Source organism: Nicotiana attenuata, chromosome 3 (assembly GCF_001879085.1).
Source record: "Nicotiana attenuata strain UT chromosome 3, NIATTr2, whole genome shotgun sequence".
In the NCBI taxonomy this organism is placed as follows: Eukaryota; Viridiplantae; Streptophyta; class Magnoliopsida; order Solanales; family Solanaceae; genus Nicotiana; species Nicotiana attenuata.
In genome coordinates this window covers 23,245,396-23,261,753 of record NC_031991.1, presented here as the reverse complement: position 1 = coordinate 23,261,753, position 16,358 = coordinate 23,245,396, and the positions used below count along the sequence as shown (strand labels likewise).

Sequence of the window (16,358 nt, the reverse complement as noted above, 5' to 3'; positions counted from 1 at the left end):
GAGTAGTATTTAAATTTCTTTAATATAATATCTTTATTTCTCTTTTTAATATTTTATGTTATTCCTAGATAACTTACTATTTTGTGAAGCTATTTTTTAAATTCAACTTTAGAAAAAAAGAAAAAAAAAAGAGAGAGGAAGATAACAGAAAAGAAAAAAATGGAAAAAAAGTAAATGGGAAATATCTCAAGAAAAGAAAGTAAGGAAACGTGCACCTCTTTTTTTATTTTGTTATGATTTCTCATGGACATTTGTTTTTAATTATTGTTTGAGAAAAGAAAAGTTGATTTGTAAGAAAAAAAACTTTCCACTCTTTTAAATGTGAAAACCAGCCCCGTCCTCTCCCCTTTAATGTCGAAGGCGCCGCTTAAGCCCTGAAGCAAGGCTCAAAACATGTTGAGTGCTTCGCCTCGTTTTGTGGGCGCTTCAGTGTCATATCAAGACTCTAAGACATACTTTTCCTTACCAATGAGTGTAATTCTAAAAATGCGACACTAACAATTGATATTTTATTTTTATCGTAATTCTTTTTTAATTTTTTTATCCATATATTTATTATTCATGCTTATAATTATAAGTTCTGAATTACATACACATATTTTTACTTTTTCCCAAAAAAATTTAAAATTTTTGTGCACTTTTCGCCTTCGATAACACTAATTCTATGACTGCTTATCGGGCGGATTGGGCGGTTATTTACTCTTAACGGTTTGGCTTATCGGTCTTCGGCTTTTAGATGTATTAAACCGCTAGCTACCCGATAAGATAGTGGGCGGATTGGTATCGATTTAGCTCTTACCGGGCGGTTTATCGGCCTAATTCAATCTATATTGCACATGACGCAATTTACCAAATTTAGCGAGGGTCCAAAATTTTTCTTCTTGTGCTTCAAATGTATGCTAATATTGGTCAAAGAATGGGATTTCTTGCCTTTGTTTTATAACTGCTCCAATTTTCTTTAGATATCACTCTAATTTCTAAACAATCCAAGAACACCTGCCGAAATGTGTGCCGACTGACGTTTTTTTACATGCAAGCAAACCTGCAGATGTATGTGTTAAATCAATTTAACAGCAAATTCTACTCGTTAAACTATCTCTTGTTTGTTAAGTTTTGGTACTTCTACTGCACCTACTGGAGCTGGTAAGAATACGTGAAACAATCATGTAAATTGTTTTTGGTTTGATAGGATTGAAAAGAATGCGCGAAGCAAGCAATTAAAATTTGTCAAATAGTAAATTAGTAATAGAGAATAGAGATCGATATATATTTCTATTATATAGAAAAGGAAAGATGGATGGCCAAGGGTATATATGTCATTTCATAAAATTCCATGTTTGCATTTCTTAAATGCAAAATATACGTGGACCCCACATTTCAACTCTCTTTTAAATGCATTATGCATGTGTTGATTAGACTGTTTATGGAGTGCAAATGCTTATTTCCAATCTTTTTCTCATTTTTGAAAATTATTAATTTTATTTTATTCAAATAGAAGTTTCCATAGAGAAAATAAAATTAATTTTTAAATAATACAACAACAAAAAGAAGTATCGATATATACAAGATTTTCATATTTACCCATACTATCTTAAAGTAATTTGAAAATAAAAATTAAATGATTTTCATCTATCCATACTTTTTGAAGACGATTTCAAACTAAATACTTTTATATCCAAAAGTAATTTTAAAAATATAACTTGTTAAACCTCAAAAATTAATTAACTAAACACCAACAAATAATAATTTTAATAAAATTGCAATGTTGGGCCCGTATACGGGCTATCCGTTAAGAAAATTGAAAAAATCCGCTCCCAAACCGATAAGCCGTTAATAAAAGATTTCAGTCAATTCCCCGTCCGTTAAACCGTTAACCCGATACCAATAAACCATTAAACTTCGGTTTCGGTTCAGTTTTTGATTTGAACACCCCTCGCTAATTCCCCTCACAAACCTTAACAAACTCCACCTGCACCCCATTTCTCACGCCACCACACCCACACACACACACAATTAATTCATTATTTCAATTCTCTTATCTGGACATAGGAGAGCCAAAAGGGGTCCACACGTTTTGGATCCCTTCTTTTCTTTTTTGCCCAAGCATAATTTTGGACCGGGGAATTTATTTTATATATAAATAAATATACATAGTATAGAGGGGAACGAAAGAAGGAGGAGACATTAGAAAGAAAATTAGGGGAAAGCTCCAATTTCGCACCCGCAGGCCGAGGTTCGCATTCCAGTTGAGGTTCAGCGAGGTATTTCTTCCGGGTTTTCGGTTCCAGGCTTCTTAGATCTTTGACATAAAGGTCAATTTCTTAATTTGTTCTTGATTAATATAAATTTTGATGTCTTTGTGCATTTGTATGTGAATGAATGGAGTTCTGCTTCAATGAATATGTTGCCGTTTTTAATTTTATAACCTTCATGCTTAGATAAAAATTGTGGTTTAATGTAACCTGTTGCGTTGGTTAATTGGGAAAAGACGACAACAACAACATACCCACTATAATCCCACGTGTGAGGTCTGGGAGGGTCATGTGTACGCAGACCTTACCCCTATCCGGGGAGGTAGAGAGGATGTTTCCGATAGACCCTCGGCTCAAGAAAGTGTGGAGAGGAAGAGACGAGAGAAGAAGAAGAAATAGGGGAAGAAAGAAACAAGAAGGAGACAAAGGGTGATAGGGGGGGGGGGGGGGAAATAGTAGCATCAAATAGTATTTATCAGGGAGCAACAATTCTAGTAAAAGTCGAGAAAAAAAAAAGGTAGCATCAAATAGTAACAATCAGGGAGCAGCAATTTCCAGTAGCAATTTATAAAAATATTGAACTTGCTGCTAAGTACTAGATATAATAACAAACAAGAAGAAAATATCTTTCAACCAACAACAAGATTATTACTAGTACTACTGGTAACCCTAGGAGAAACTCACAACTACCAGTCAACCCACCACCTTAATCGTCGACCTCCACACCTTCGTATCGCTAGTCATGTCCTCGGTTAGGTGAAGCACTGACATGTCGTGCCTAATCACCTCTCCCCAATACTTCTTTGGCCTACCCTTGCCCTTCCTCAAGCCCGCCATGGTCCACCTCTCACACCTCCTGACCGGGGCATCTATGTCTCTCTCCTCCTCACATGCTCAAACCATCGCAACCTCGATTCCCACAACTTGTCTTCCATGGCTGCTACTCCTACCCTGTCCCTAATAACTTCATTCCTAATTAGGAAAAGAATTAGAAGCAAATTACCCTCCCCAGACCCCACTATGTGGGATTTTACTGGGTAGTAGTTGTTGTTGTTGTTGTTGTAATTAGAAGCAAATAGTGAGTTGGGCTCGGGTTAATAAAATTTGAAAAGGTGTTCTGTCATTAACCTTTTGGTATTCATCTGTGCCTTATTGATCTCCTGATTTTTGTGACAGCCCACGCCTTAACAACACAAAATTTGATTATTAAAGGAATTTGATGCAGGTGACAGTTATATAGAGTTGTTGGTGGGGCTGTCAAAATATATTGGCAGCCCTATTTCTTCGAAGAAAAACATAAGACCAACTTAAATAAAAGAGGTATCATGTCTACCATTCAACTTTTTTTTGAATTTTGTTGATTGAAAAAACCATTTCTTATTTTTGGGCCATGGTTTAGTGTCTTGCAGGAAAATTATTGTTGTTTGTATGAGGGTTGTCTGATATTGGTATGCAAATTTGGGAAGGCTGTATATTATCATGGCTTCGTTTTCTGGAATCCTCCAAAGACCGATAGTTGCGGCATCTGCAGTCGCTATAACTTCTGTATCTACTGATCTTCATGAAAAATTTTGGCCCTCAAAATCAATAGAGAATTCTTCTTCTGAAGCATTGCAAGAAAAGAAAACATCATGGGTGTCTCAGATATCCGTATCTAAGCTTGCCAATTTTTCCTTTGTCAACAGAATACGCGTTCCTGTGCCTAACATAAGTGTTCCAAGTCCCAGCACCAGTTACAGCTCTAGTTCTGTTTCAAATCTTTCCTGTTCTTCCATAGGCAGTTCTTCCGTGTTGGTCAATTTTTATCAATTAGCAGCATTGGCTAAGTCTGCAAATCCATCAACATATACTTATACAGTTCCTTCTTCGCCTTCAGAGGTGTTGTATAAATGGCATTTACCAGAGCCAAATGTCGTTGATATATCAGGGAATTATGATTGTTCATCAGTAAAGTCTAGGACTGTGGTAGTATTGTTGGGATGGTTAGGTGCAAAACAGAAGCATCTAAAGAGATATGCAGAGTGGTATTCCTCAAGAGGATATCATGTCATTACGTTTACTTTCCCAATGTCTGAGATTCTTAGCTATCAAGTCGGGGGAAAGGCAGAGCAGGATATAGAACTGCTTGTGAACCATCTTACTGATTGGTTGGAAGAAGAGCATGGAAAGAACTTGGTCTTCCACACATTCAGTAACACAGGATGGTTAACGTGAGTACTGTTTGATAATCATCGACTTAGAAACAAAAGTATATGTGTTTTTCTTAAAACTTGTCTGTTAATTACTGATTGAGTTCTTTTATTCTTGGCTTTATAGTTATGGTGTCATTTTGGAGAAGTTTCAAAATCAAGATCCTGTTTTAATGACAAGGATCAAAGGTTGTATTGTTGATTCTGCTCCTGTAGCTGCTCCCGATCCACAGGTATTGCTGTCTCTGAAATTGCCATCATATGATTTCTTTTTCATGCAAGTGCTGGAAAGAGTCTTTCTACATGTGTAGTTTAATTATGAAGTTTAAAGTAATTGTTAAAAACCATATTTTTCTATTGAAATCCAATTATATCATCCTTTTATCAGATAAGTATTACAAGTGCTGTGTACATATCACGGTCTAGCTATTCTGAAGATTGCTTAATTTAATTTTTTAATCAGGACCGATTGTTCTCTTAATTTAATCTTGTTGCTTTCTTCTGTCTTAGGCCTTAAAACTATGTTGGTTGCTTGGCAAAAGATATTCTTAAACTTGATAATGTGGAAGTTATTTAGAAATTTCATCTTTCTATGCCATCTCATTCTTGCTTTGGTCTTTTTCACCCCTTCGTGGCTGGGGGCCAGCTGTGGAGTTTCGAGGGAAGGGGAAGTGGTACTTGTGTAGTATTTAGTAAATGTTAAAATCATATTTTGGGTGCATGGAGCTTTGATTTGATAAAGTGAAATTAACACAATCAAGTTCTTATTTTTTGTGTCAAGGTATGGGCTTCTGGATTCTCTGCTGCCTTTTTGAAGAAGAATAGTGTTGCAACCAAACGCATCATGACTTTAAACAACAAAGATGCAGATGTGACAATAGAAACCAAAACTTATGCGGATGCTACGCCTGCAGTAACTGAAGCAGCTTTGCTAGTAGTACTGGAGAAGTTCTTTGAGTTGGTTTTGAACCTTCCCGCCGTAAATAGGTAAGGACATCTCTTGAGATAATTTCTGTTTCCAGAATTTCCTTTTCTGCGAGTGATTGTGATAAAATATTTTTAAGCCTGCAGTATTTAATAGAAGTACCAAAATTGTATCTACTTTTCGTCTTTGTACTCACCTATGAAGTAGACCCTGTCGATGTCATATCCACACTCCAATGGATTGTAATTAGTATATGTAGCAAGTGCCAAAGATAGGTCCCTCTATGTACTTCCATTGATCTTTGGATGAAATTGCAGGAGACTTTCTGATGTTCTAGATCTATTGACATCCCGGCAACCAAGTTGCCCACAATTGTACATATACAGCAGTGCAGACAGAGTGATTCCTGCGATTTCTGTTGAATCCTTTGTAGAGGAGCAACGAAGAATTGGTCGCAACGTTAGAGCTTGCAACTTCATTTCTACACCTCATGTTGATCATTTCAGAAATGACCCAGAATTATATACTTTACAGCTTACCCAATTTCTTGAGGACTCCGTTTTAAGCTCTTGCAAACAGTCTTCCTGAATAATTCCTAACTATATTCATTCTTTTAGCCTTTTCTTTACTTTTTACCAAATACTTTGTAAAACTTCTGTTTTCCAATTTTAAAACAGATACACATTTACAATACATTGGTGTAGGTTTATTAAATATACAGTAAGAATAAGATTCTTTTATTTTATTTTAGTTGTATAAGTGGTTTTCCAGCAATAAAGTTGCTGCATTGTAATCCAATTTTATATATTTATGTAATTATGCTACATGTCATTCTTGATAATCTTGCCATTGACCATTTCTCTTTGTTGAGAGCACAGGTGGACCCAATTTTATATGTTTATGTAAATAAAATATGCTAATAACAATTGTATGGCTATACAAGTCTCATTAAGGTAAAATGAGATATTTAAAGCTAATGTTTCCAAGTACAAAAATATACCAAACTTTTTGCAACGACAAACAAGGAAATAGCGCCAAACAAATTGAAAAAAAAAACAAACTCTTTTCTGACTACTAATTCCGACTAAAAGGTGTTAATGTGGCGGACCAAACCCGAAAAAATAGCGTGGCCGGTCTTGGTACTGGTCTGGTATCGGGCTCAATCTATCCCGGTCTTTGGTAAAAATAGCACGGTATAGCCAGTTTTCGGACTGGTCATTTAAAAATAGCCAATGTTTACGAAGTCAATGAAAAATAACCACTATTTTGCTGCAACAGAGATCGGTCCAGCATAATATACTGGAGTTCGGTGCACCTGTGTATGAACTCCAGCATATTATGCTGGACCGGAATACTTTGCTGATTCCAGTATAATATACTAGAGACTGGAGCACCGGTGCTCCAAACTCCAGTATATTATACTGGACAATTATACTTGCTGGAACTCCAGTATATTATGCTGGAGTTCTAGTGTACTTATGCTGGAACTCCATCATATTATGCTGGAGTTCCAGCATACTTATCCTGGAACTCCAGTATAATATGCTGGAGTTCAAGCATACTTATGCTGGAGTTCAAGCATACTTATGCTGGAACTCCAGTATAATATACTGGCGTATTTTTCGGGTTTTGAACAGTATTTTTGCTCAGATTTATCTTTACATGAAAAGTGGCTAAATTTCGATTACTTTTGAAACTGGGCTATTTTTGAACGACCAGTTGTAAATCTGGCTATTTTTGAATTTCTCCCCGGTCTTTGGGGGCTAAATTTGGTCTGGAACAGGTCGGGCTTAAAAATACGCTGTCAAGTCGGGTTTGGAGATTTTATTTTTATTTTAAACTTTAACAAATATAATACGATATAAATTTATTTGAATGTTATGAAACTTCTAAATTATAATAAATAAATCAAACATCAAACTTAACGAGTAAAATATTACAAACTTAAAGTCTTAAATAATATTTTTAATTTATATTAAGTAAACTCAAAACATAACCACTAAGAATAATACTTGAATAAAAATTTCAAAGGTTTAAGAGCTTTATATCTTATTAAAATAATACCTTAATCAGATAGTATAGAGTCGAGAGCTTTAAATCGAATACATAAGAAATCTCAAGAGTACAATACTATCTGAAAATTTTTCACCGACTATGTTCCACGTACACTTAGTTTATCTCTAACCTTATCAAAAAGTATATTTAAAATTTGCTTATTCTAGCAAGAGGTCTCTAAAGATTACCTTTTTTGTTGTTCAAAATGGTATTGGAAAGCTCAATACAAGTAAAAAAATTTATAACTTCTTATTCTTTGCAGTAATTGGTGTTTTGCCTTCTTTGAACATTAAAATTTGTTAGGTCCATGGTTCTTTGGTTAATTTTAACTTGATAAGTTTTCTTTTGTTTTTTACCCTTTGGATTGTTGATTTATGCTAACTAGAAAAAAAGATTTCATAGGCCATTTTGAATTTGGTAACCTTGGCAATATCTACTGTGGAGACTTTATCATTTTGCTCTGTTGCTTTCAATTTGCGCAATTACATACAAGTTGAAAAAGAGAACAAGTGGAGTTGAAAGAGCATTGTTTTTTTCAGATACTGTAAATAGAAGAGTAAAATTAGGCTCATATGATATAGAAGACTCTTTTGGATTATGTTCATCTATTTTGATTTAAATATAGAGTTCTTATCTACTATCATCACCACAGTTGAAAAATAAAACTAGATACATGTTGGGCCGGAGCTGGCACGGGTCATCGCCACCTAATATAATAGAAATAAGAATTTTTACCTTCAGTAGCAAAGGTTGATATCTTATTTTTTTTTAAATAAATATCCTTTTAAAAAATTATATTCCATAGCTACCTTTTGATTTTTATAGCCAAATATCTATTTATGGTCACCTCCTATCCTTAAGCCATAAAATACGCTTTGTATTATTTTTCTCTCTCATTCTTTCAGATTTTTCTCCACCCTCTCTCTCTCAACGCCAGTCTTTCTCCATGAATACAACCATGATTCTCCACTGATTCATCTCCATTGTCGAACGAAATTTTCATTGTCAGTGGCCTGGGGCTCTGAATCGATGTCGAAATCAAGCCCTAGAGAGAAAGATGGAGGTTCGAAATCTGCTATTGAAAGGTAAATTGGGGCTGACAATGAAAATTTCGTATAGCTATGTTTAGTGGTTGAAGAGTCTGTTTAGAAATCAATGTCTTATGTTTCGTATCAATATCGAAATCTGACATAGGGTAAATTGGGGCTAAGGTTCGAAATCTGCTATCGACGAGACGACATTAGGGTTATTCTTGAACAAAGACGACGGAGTTTGGGGCTGAGCAACTTTAAGAGTCTGTTACCTTTTTTCCATTGTATTTCAATGTATCTCGCTGTATTCTATGTATTTCATTATATTTCAATGTATCTCGCTGTATTCCATGTATTTCATTGCATTCACTGTCTCGCTCTATATTCCATGAATGTATGCATATGTTTTTTTTTAATTAATATAATTTATGTATTCAGATTTATAATTGAGTTTGTTGAGTTATATTAGGAGTCTTTTTGTGTTAATTGATTCACTTTCCGTTTAAAAACAGCTGAATAGACCACGATTTACGCTATTTACGTTACTTTATTCAAAAATACATATCGTGAATACAGTTGAATACAATAATTGCCTAGTTGTACTCCCCTATTTCACGCCGAATTTTGCTACTGTATTCATGAATACAGTAGCTTAAATACATCAAATACACTCTAGCAAAACTAAAAACATATCTATAGGAAGTAATATTGTAAATGATAGCTACAGCTAGCTAATAACCACTAAACAATAGTGGTTTGTGAAAATTTCTCAAAATACTACTTGATGTTACTAGTCAAGTTGTCGATTACACGTCAACGGTGCCGGCCCAAGGGTTAAGCTGCTAAAGCAGCTACTTTGGCCCTCATAATTTTTGGGGCTCCAAAATTTTCTAGTAGGTATATATTAATTTAGTTTTAAAAGAATATTTAATGTTTTAAATGAGAAAGTGCAAATTTTCATAATATAAAAGTAAGATTAAATTGTTGATTATAATTTGAGAAAATGTCTTTTTGAGAATCACTCTCTAGACCATAAATGAGAAAGAATTTTATTATTAATTCATATATAACTCAAAAAAAAGTTGAAACTTTAATATACTCCCCCAACGTGCCCTTGATAAATTTTTAGCAAACAATAAAAACCTTAAATTAGAAAGTACATATCAAGAGAAATTAAATGGATTAGATTAAATTATTAATAACTCTGCATAAGAAAAACTAGAAATATAGAATCTAAGTGAAATTATATATATATATATTTTTTTCTTTTATATATAAAAAAAGGGCCTCTCATTGAAGTTTTGCTTTAGGCCTCCATGTTTAGTGAGTCGCCCTTGTACACGTGGTCACTGGCTGCCAACCGCGAAGAACCCTTTCTTGCAAATATATGTCAATAGAAACTATACTTTTTTCTAGTTTTATTTACAATTTGTTTGGATGGTTGATATATATTGTTTCACAATGTATTGTATTATCTTACTGTATTGTATTTTACTGTATCATTTGATGGATACAATGTTTGGATATATTGTGTCGTTTGTCATCGTTTCATGATATCACGCACCAGCAATATGAAGAATAAACTTGCGATATTATAAAGAAAAATTATGATACGGGGTAGAATTACTATAAAAAGGTAGGAAAAATGATAAAATAAAATTATTTAATAATAATAAAGGGTGAGATTGAAAGAAAAAGATAAGGTAACAACGCGACCACACCAAATCGGCCGTTACATAAAGTGGCGCATTTCTTACGTAACAATGGATTTAACGATACAATACAATAAAATTTAAGTAACAATCAAAACAAATATGGTATTTAAAGTAATAATAGGATACAATACAATATGTAACAACCATCCAAACAAGATGTTATTAGTAGGAGAAATTAGTGATGCCGTAGAAGGAAGATGTGTTGCGCTAAAACGGTCCGAAAATATCTTAACCTTGTGTGATATTGTCGCTTTAGATCAAGTTCCCACGGTTTTTCCAAAAAGTCTCACATCTTTGAGAGTATCCAATTCCTTATAAGTAGTTTCTTTTTTCTTTTCTATTTGTCCCACACCCAACAATTTCTCTCCTTGAACTAAGTTCCATATGATCTATCATAGGGCTGTCAAATTTGGCCCAAGCCCAAATGAACCGCCGAACACGTCCAAGGTTGGGTTGGTTATTGACCCGCCCATTTATGAATTTAGCCAATCTTGACCCAACCCATCTCAACCCATTTAAAGTTGGGCTAATTTTTAGCCCAAATTGATCCATGAGTAAGTTTGTCAAAATACCTTAGAAATAATTTTATTTTTTGTTTAATATTTTAAATATGACCATAACAAAAGCAAAAAAGCCTTATTTAGTAATTATACAATTTATAAGAAAACAACACATATTAATTAAAGTTTAATAAGAATTGGGCGGGTTGGGTTATGACCCGAATTTTAACCCATCTTGACCCAACCCATCTTAGCCCAAGTAACTTTTGGGCGGGTCATTTGACCCGCCCATTTGACACCCCTAATCTATCACCATTTATGGGCTAATTTGAAGATTAACTATGTGTCACCCCATGATCTGAGTATTTTATGGTCTCCAAAGCCTAGAGGAAAGGCTTTGTATGCATCTTTCATGCTACAGATAAAGATCGTAAACCCAGTAGACATGCAAAGTAACTAATAAGTCCCCCTACCCCCCCCCCCCTCCCCACCCATGCCTTATTAACTTTGATATCAGTCGTTAGGTTAAAACAGTTTGAAGATACTCTTAACTTTGTGTTATATTGTCCGCTTTCAATCAAGCGCACGATTTTTTTCAAAAAGTCTTACACCATTAGGAGTATTCAATTCCTTTTAAGTAGCTTTTTTTTTTTCTACTTTGTATATGAGACTTTGTTCACATACCCAACAAGACGAAGATGATATGTGTTGTCGACCTTCTATGACAACTTGCTTCGATTGATGCTATCAACGGGTGATAAGAGATTTAGTGGGTGTTTGACATAAGAGTTGTGAAATTGCGGGGAGAAAAAAAAGAAAAAGGAAATCAAGTGAAAATGGATTTGAAAATTAGAGTTGTGTTCGGATATAAACATAATTTAGAGTTGTTTTTGAATTATTGTAAGTGATTTGAAGTGAAATTTTTGAAAAACAGTTTTTTGGACCTTTTCAAGTTTCGAAAAATTTCCGAAATTCAACTTAAAAGTAAAATTTAAAATTTTCATGACCAAACACTGGTTCAGAAAAAAGTAAAAATTTCCTAAAAAGTAAAAATAAAAAATAAACAAAATATGGCCAAACGTGCTGGAATTTTGTATACACCAAAGTATATTAATTTATCATGATATGAATGAATTATATTTGAAACCTTAGAAAAAAGTCGCATATTGCGCAACTACTAATTCGTGTATGCACAAGGAAGAGTAAATAATTTCCACATGAACGTCCATCTAAGGTTTGCTCAAATTAATGATAAATCTAGGTCATAAATTTGTAGTAGTGAAGATTAATTATGGTAATGTAACCTCTACAAGAAAAAAAAAAATTTGAATATTGAAATAAGGGCCAATTTCTTACTCATAAAAATAAAACATAGTTATACATATTCTAATCTTGTAATGTTTCAGTAGTGCCTTTGATGTTAACTATACACATATTATACATTCACCAGTTATATTTAATTTAAGCGGTTGAATCATGATTATTTAAGTTAATTCTTCATATTCTATTAAAATCAAATGTTATCGTCACTAGCTAGTAGCCCAGTTATGTTTTTTTCCTTTCTTTTTTGGGATTTATCGAATTTTTGAAAGTCCAAGCTGCATTTTTTTTTTTAAAATTTATGAAGTGACAAGAAATGACAAATATATAGCTCAAATGAAGTAATTTAATTTGCCAGAATCATGACTGCTTCTTTGTCAAAGAGACAGCAAACTAAAAGTCATATCTAATTTCTTTCTCATTTTTCTTTAAAATAATAAATTAAGTATCGACTATCATCTCTGCATTTCAGGCGAAGTATGAATATTCTGCCAGTGCAGAATCAGATAAGTCAACATTATGAAGATAATGTACAAAAATAATCTTTTTTCCAGTTTCAAACGTCTACTTGTTCTTAAAAGGTATGGAGAATAAGAGGTAATATGTGTAGCTTCACTTTTAATTCATGTTGATTCTTAAATTTGTTTGAAATATATTTGACCATACTTTCCTTAGCTAATCTATACTATATTAAAAGCACGAAGGCCCTTAGCGAAATGCCGTTCGTCTACACTTTATAATGGATAAAATAATAACCACAAATACATTACCTTTTTGGAAAAAATAATGCCGTAGCATAAAAAAATAATTAACAGAAGAAGTAAGATTCTCCTTCTTTAATTACTATCCTTAATACTACAAAGAGTGCACCGTCGAATTTTTTCGTTGGTTAAAAAGGAAAAATAACAAGACAATAACTAGGAGACCCATTAATATCCTAATAAAAAAAGTCAAATTTATTGTACTTAAAAAAGGAAAAAAATATTTGAGATAAACTTTCTAAATCTTAGATTGTTCGGGTAGTTTTTTTTTTATAATAAATGACTTCATGAATTTTGTAGTGACAAATGTTCTTGTGGTTTCTATATAGCTATCAATTCAAGTGTGTAATTACAAATCAAGTTAAATAATATTCTTGTAGCTTTTTATAAGTACTATATTTATATTATAAACTTTATTATGTATATTACATGAGAAATATCAGTGCTTAGCACGTTTAATTTCTATGAACTTTTGCAAAAAGATCTAACGAATTTTTTTAACATAAAATTAGAAACATAAGACTTAACTATTTACTAAAAAGTAATCATTTATAAAGATATAACAAGGTACAATTGATAGAGTGCATGACTCAAAATTATAAAAAAGAAGAAGATGAAATTGGCTTCATTATCGGAGATGCTAGGAATATGAATGTCACTAAGAATTTGTAACTTTGGAACGACAATAATAATTGCTACAGATCTAAAATATGCCGTCTAGATCTGCACCTTAATGCTATATAATAGATTTTTCCAAAAGAATAAAAGACTTTAATCTCCTTGATAATGTTCGACACCCTTATCTCGCAAACATACAGCTTGTTTGGTCATCTCCTCATGATTTATTTCTTTTTCTTGTGTTAAATTATAATTTCTATAGTACTTTTTTTATTAAAAAAATAGATAATTTACATTTTGTTTATGAAAAAAATACATTTTGTCAGTTAACTGACTCCGTTTGTGTTTTCTAAAATAAACTTGAGAGTATATACTTTTCAAAACGATTTCAAAAAAGAAAAACCTCTTAAATTATCCAGAGTTTAAGTATTCTTGGTGAAAGTAAAAAGGAAGCACGATAACTTGTGAAATTGTACTAATAAAATTACAAAGCTGGAACAAATATTGACTAAGATGATTGAGGACTTCTATTGTCATTGTTTCTTTATTTGTTGAGTTAGTTAAATAAGATCAATGCTCGTCATGTTTAGGAACTCGCATTTTTTTTAACTTTTATTTTATAACTCAAACGTTATTTGTTAATATAGTACGTACTATTTATGTAATTTTTCACAAATATATATTTATTAAGACAAGGTACACGCGCAACGCGCGTATCCTAATACTAGTTACAATAATATTCCTTTTCAATCATTTTCTTAGTATAAAACAATGCTTCCACTAAGAGGCGGAACCGGATTTAGGGTGTGTTTGGTAGGAAGGAAAACATTTTCCAAAACTCCTTCTCAACATTCCCCACCCTCACCAACCCACCCCCCTCCAAAAAGGCAATTTTTTCTTTTAAATTTCAGTTAATCGGAATGAAATTGGAAGAACAGTTCTCAGTTTGAAGCTTGAAATTTAAAAGGTTTGACCAAGTTTTGACTTGTCTGTATATGATCTCGGATCGGAATTTTTATGATTTGGTTAGCTCCATTAGGTGATTTGGGACTTAGGAGTGTGATCGGAATGGGTTTTGAAGGTTCGGAGTAGAATTAGGCTTGAATTGGCGAAGTTGATATTTTGGCGATTTCCGGTTGGTAGGCGAGATTTTGATCCAGGAGTCGGAATGGAATTCTGAGAGTTTCAGTAGCTTCGTTATGCCATTTGCGATTTGTGTGCAAAATTTCAGGTCATTCGGACGTGTTTTGGTTGGGTTTTTGATCGAAAGCGTATTTCGGAAGATTTTTAGAAACTTAGGCTTGAATCCGATGTGTTTTGCGTAATTTGATATTGTTTGAGGTGTTTTGATGATTGGATCAAGTTTGAATAAGGTTTTAGGATGTGTTGGTGCTTTTGGTTGAGGTCCCGGGGGCCTCGGGTGAGTTTCGGATGGTCATTCGGGTCATTTTTGGAGTTTAGAAGTTGCAGAAAATCTGATCAGGTGTTGCAGAGAATTATCTCTTCGCGTTTGCGAGAGGAGCCTCGCGTTCGTGAAGAAGGAATTGAGGAAGGACAGAAATTAGCCTTCGCGTTCGCGAGATGGTCTTCGCGTTCGCGGAAGGTTGGTAAGCAGTGCATCGCGTTCGCGATAAGGAACTCGCGATCGCGTAGAGTAATTTAGGTCTGAGGGGGTTCAAGGTCAGTTGTTCATCGCGTTCGCGTAGGTGTTATCGCGTTCGCGAAGGTGTAGGAGGAAGAAGCATCGCGTTCGCGAAGAGTAAAAAGGTGGTCAACGTAAGTTTGTGCTACGCGAACGCGAGGGTTTGACCGCGTTCGCGAAGAAGGAAAGTCAGGCCTGGGCAGAATGTTTTTAAGTCGTCTTGTCCGCGATTTTGGGTATATTTTCACCCATAGTTGATCATTTTGAGAGCTTTTTAAAGGATATTAAAGAGGGATTCAAGAGGAAAACGATTTGAGCTAAGATTTTTGGACTTAAAACTCGATTCTATTGTGAAATCTACCTAGAAAATCATGGAAACCTAAGCTAAAAATGGAAGAACTAGGGCTTGGAATTTGGACCTTTAATTTGGGATTTGAAGGGTCATTTGTGGACGCATTTTGATGTTTTTGGTACGTATGAACTCGTGGGGAGATAAGAAACCTATTGGTGTAAAAATTTCTGAGTTTCGAGAAGTGGGCCCGGGGCTCGGATTTTTGCTAATTTCGGGATTTGTGCCCTTTATTGATTGTTTTCGCTTGGGCTTTGTTCCCTTAGCATATTTTGACGTTCTCGTTTTGATTTTGGATAGATTCGACGCGCGTAGAGGCCGATTCGAGGGGCAAAGGCGTCGCGAGCTAGAGATTTAGCCTGTTCGAGGTGAGTAATGGTTGTAAATGATGCTCTGAGGGTTTGAAACCCCGGATTGCACATGGTAGTGCTATATTGAGGTGAGGCACACGCTTAATGACGAGCGTGGGGTCGTGCCCTATTGGGTATTGTGACTTGGTCCGTCCCGATTGATGATTTTACCGCGTACTTGATTTAAATCTATTTGCTATCATCATTATTTGGGCTAAATGCCATATTTGGGCTCCGTGCTAATTATTTGAACCCTTCGGGGATTGTTGTTGATGTTTCCTCACTGTTTTGACTTTATACTTGAACTCAGTCATGTTATTTCCACTGTTTTCAAAACTCAGTCATGTTTACTCTGTTTTAATACTCAAATGATATTTAAATGATGTTTTGGGCTAAGAAATACTATTTTACTGTTGCCCGAGAGGCTTACGTGATTTTTGACTAAGTAAGGCCGAGGGCCTGTGTTGTGAGGATATCTTTTGGGTCGGGCTGCACGCCGCAGCGGTGATACATATCTTTGGGATCGGGATGCACGCCGCAGTGGTGATACATATCTTTGGGATCGGGCTGCACGCCGCAGCGGTGATACACTGATTGATTATGAGGCCGAGGGCCTGAGATTGTACGCCACGAGGTGGCTTGATATTGATA

The 16,358-nt window shown here is 34.4% G+C and overlaps 1 protein-coding gene across 4 annotated transcripts; it reads left to right on the top strand.

Annotated features, from left to right (window-relative positions):
• Window positions 2,146-6,207, top strand: LOC109223410 (transmembrane protein 53-A). Of its 4 annotated transcripts, none has more exons than XM_019387710.1 (6): window positions 2,146-2,312; window positions 3,478-3,572; window positions 3,662-4,462; window positions 4,569-4,674; window positions 5,223-5,428; window positions 5,684-6,207. In XM_019387710.1, the coding sequence occupies exons 3-6, from the start codon at window positions 3,732-3,734 to the stop codon at window positions 5,952-5,954; spliced, it is 1,314 nt and encodes a 437-aa protein (XP_019243255.1). In that variant the 5' UTR covers window positions 2,146-2,312; window positions 3,478-3,572; window positions 3,662-3,731; the 3' UTR covers window positions 5,955-6,207. The 4 variants fall into 4 exon arrangements, with proteins under 4 accessions (XP_019243255.1, XP_019243253.1, XP_019243256.1 ...); XM_019387708.1 differs by having other exon boundaries at window positions 2,147-2,312; window positions 3,652-4,462; XM_019387711.1 differs by having other exon boundaries at window positions 2,148-2,261.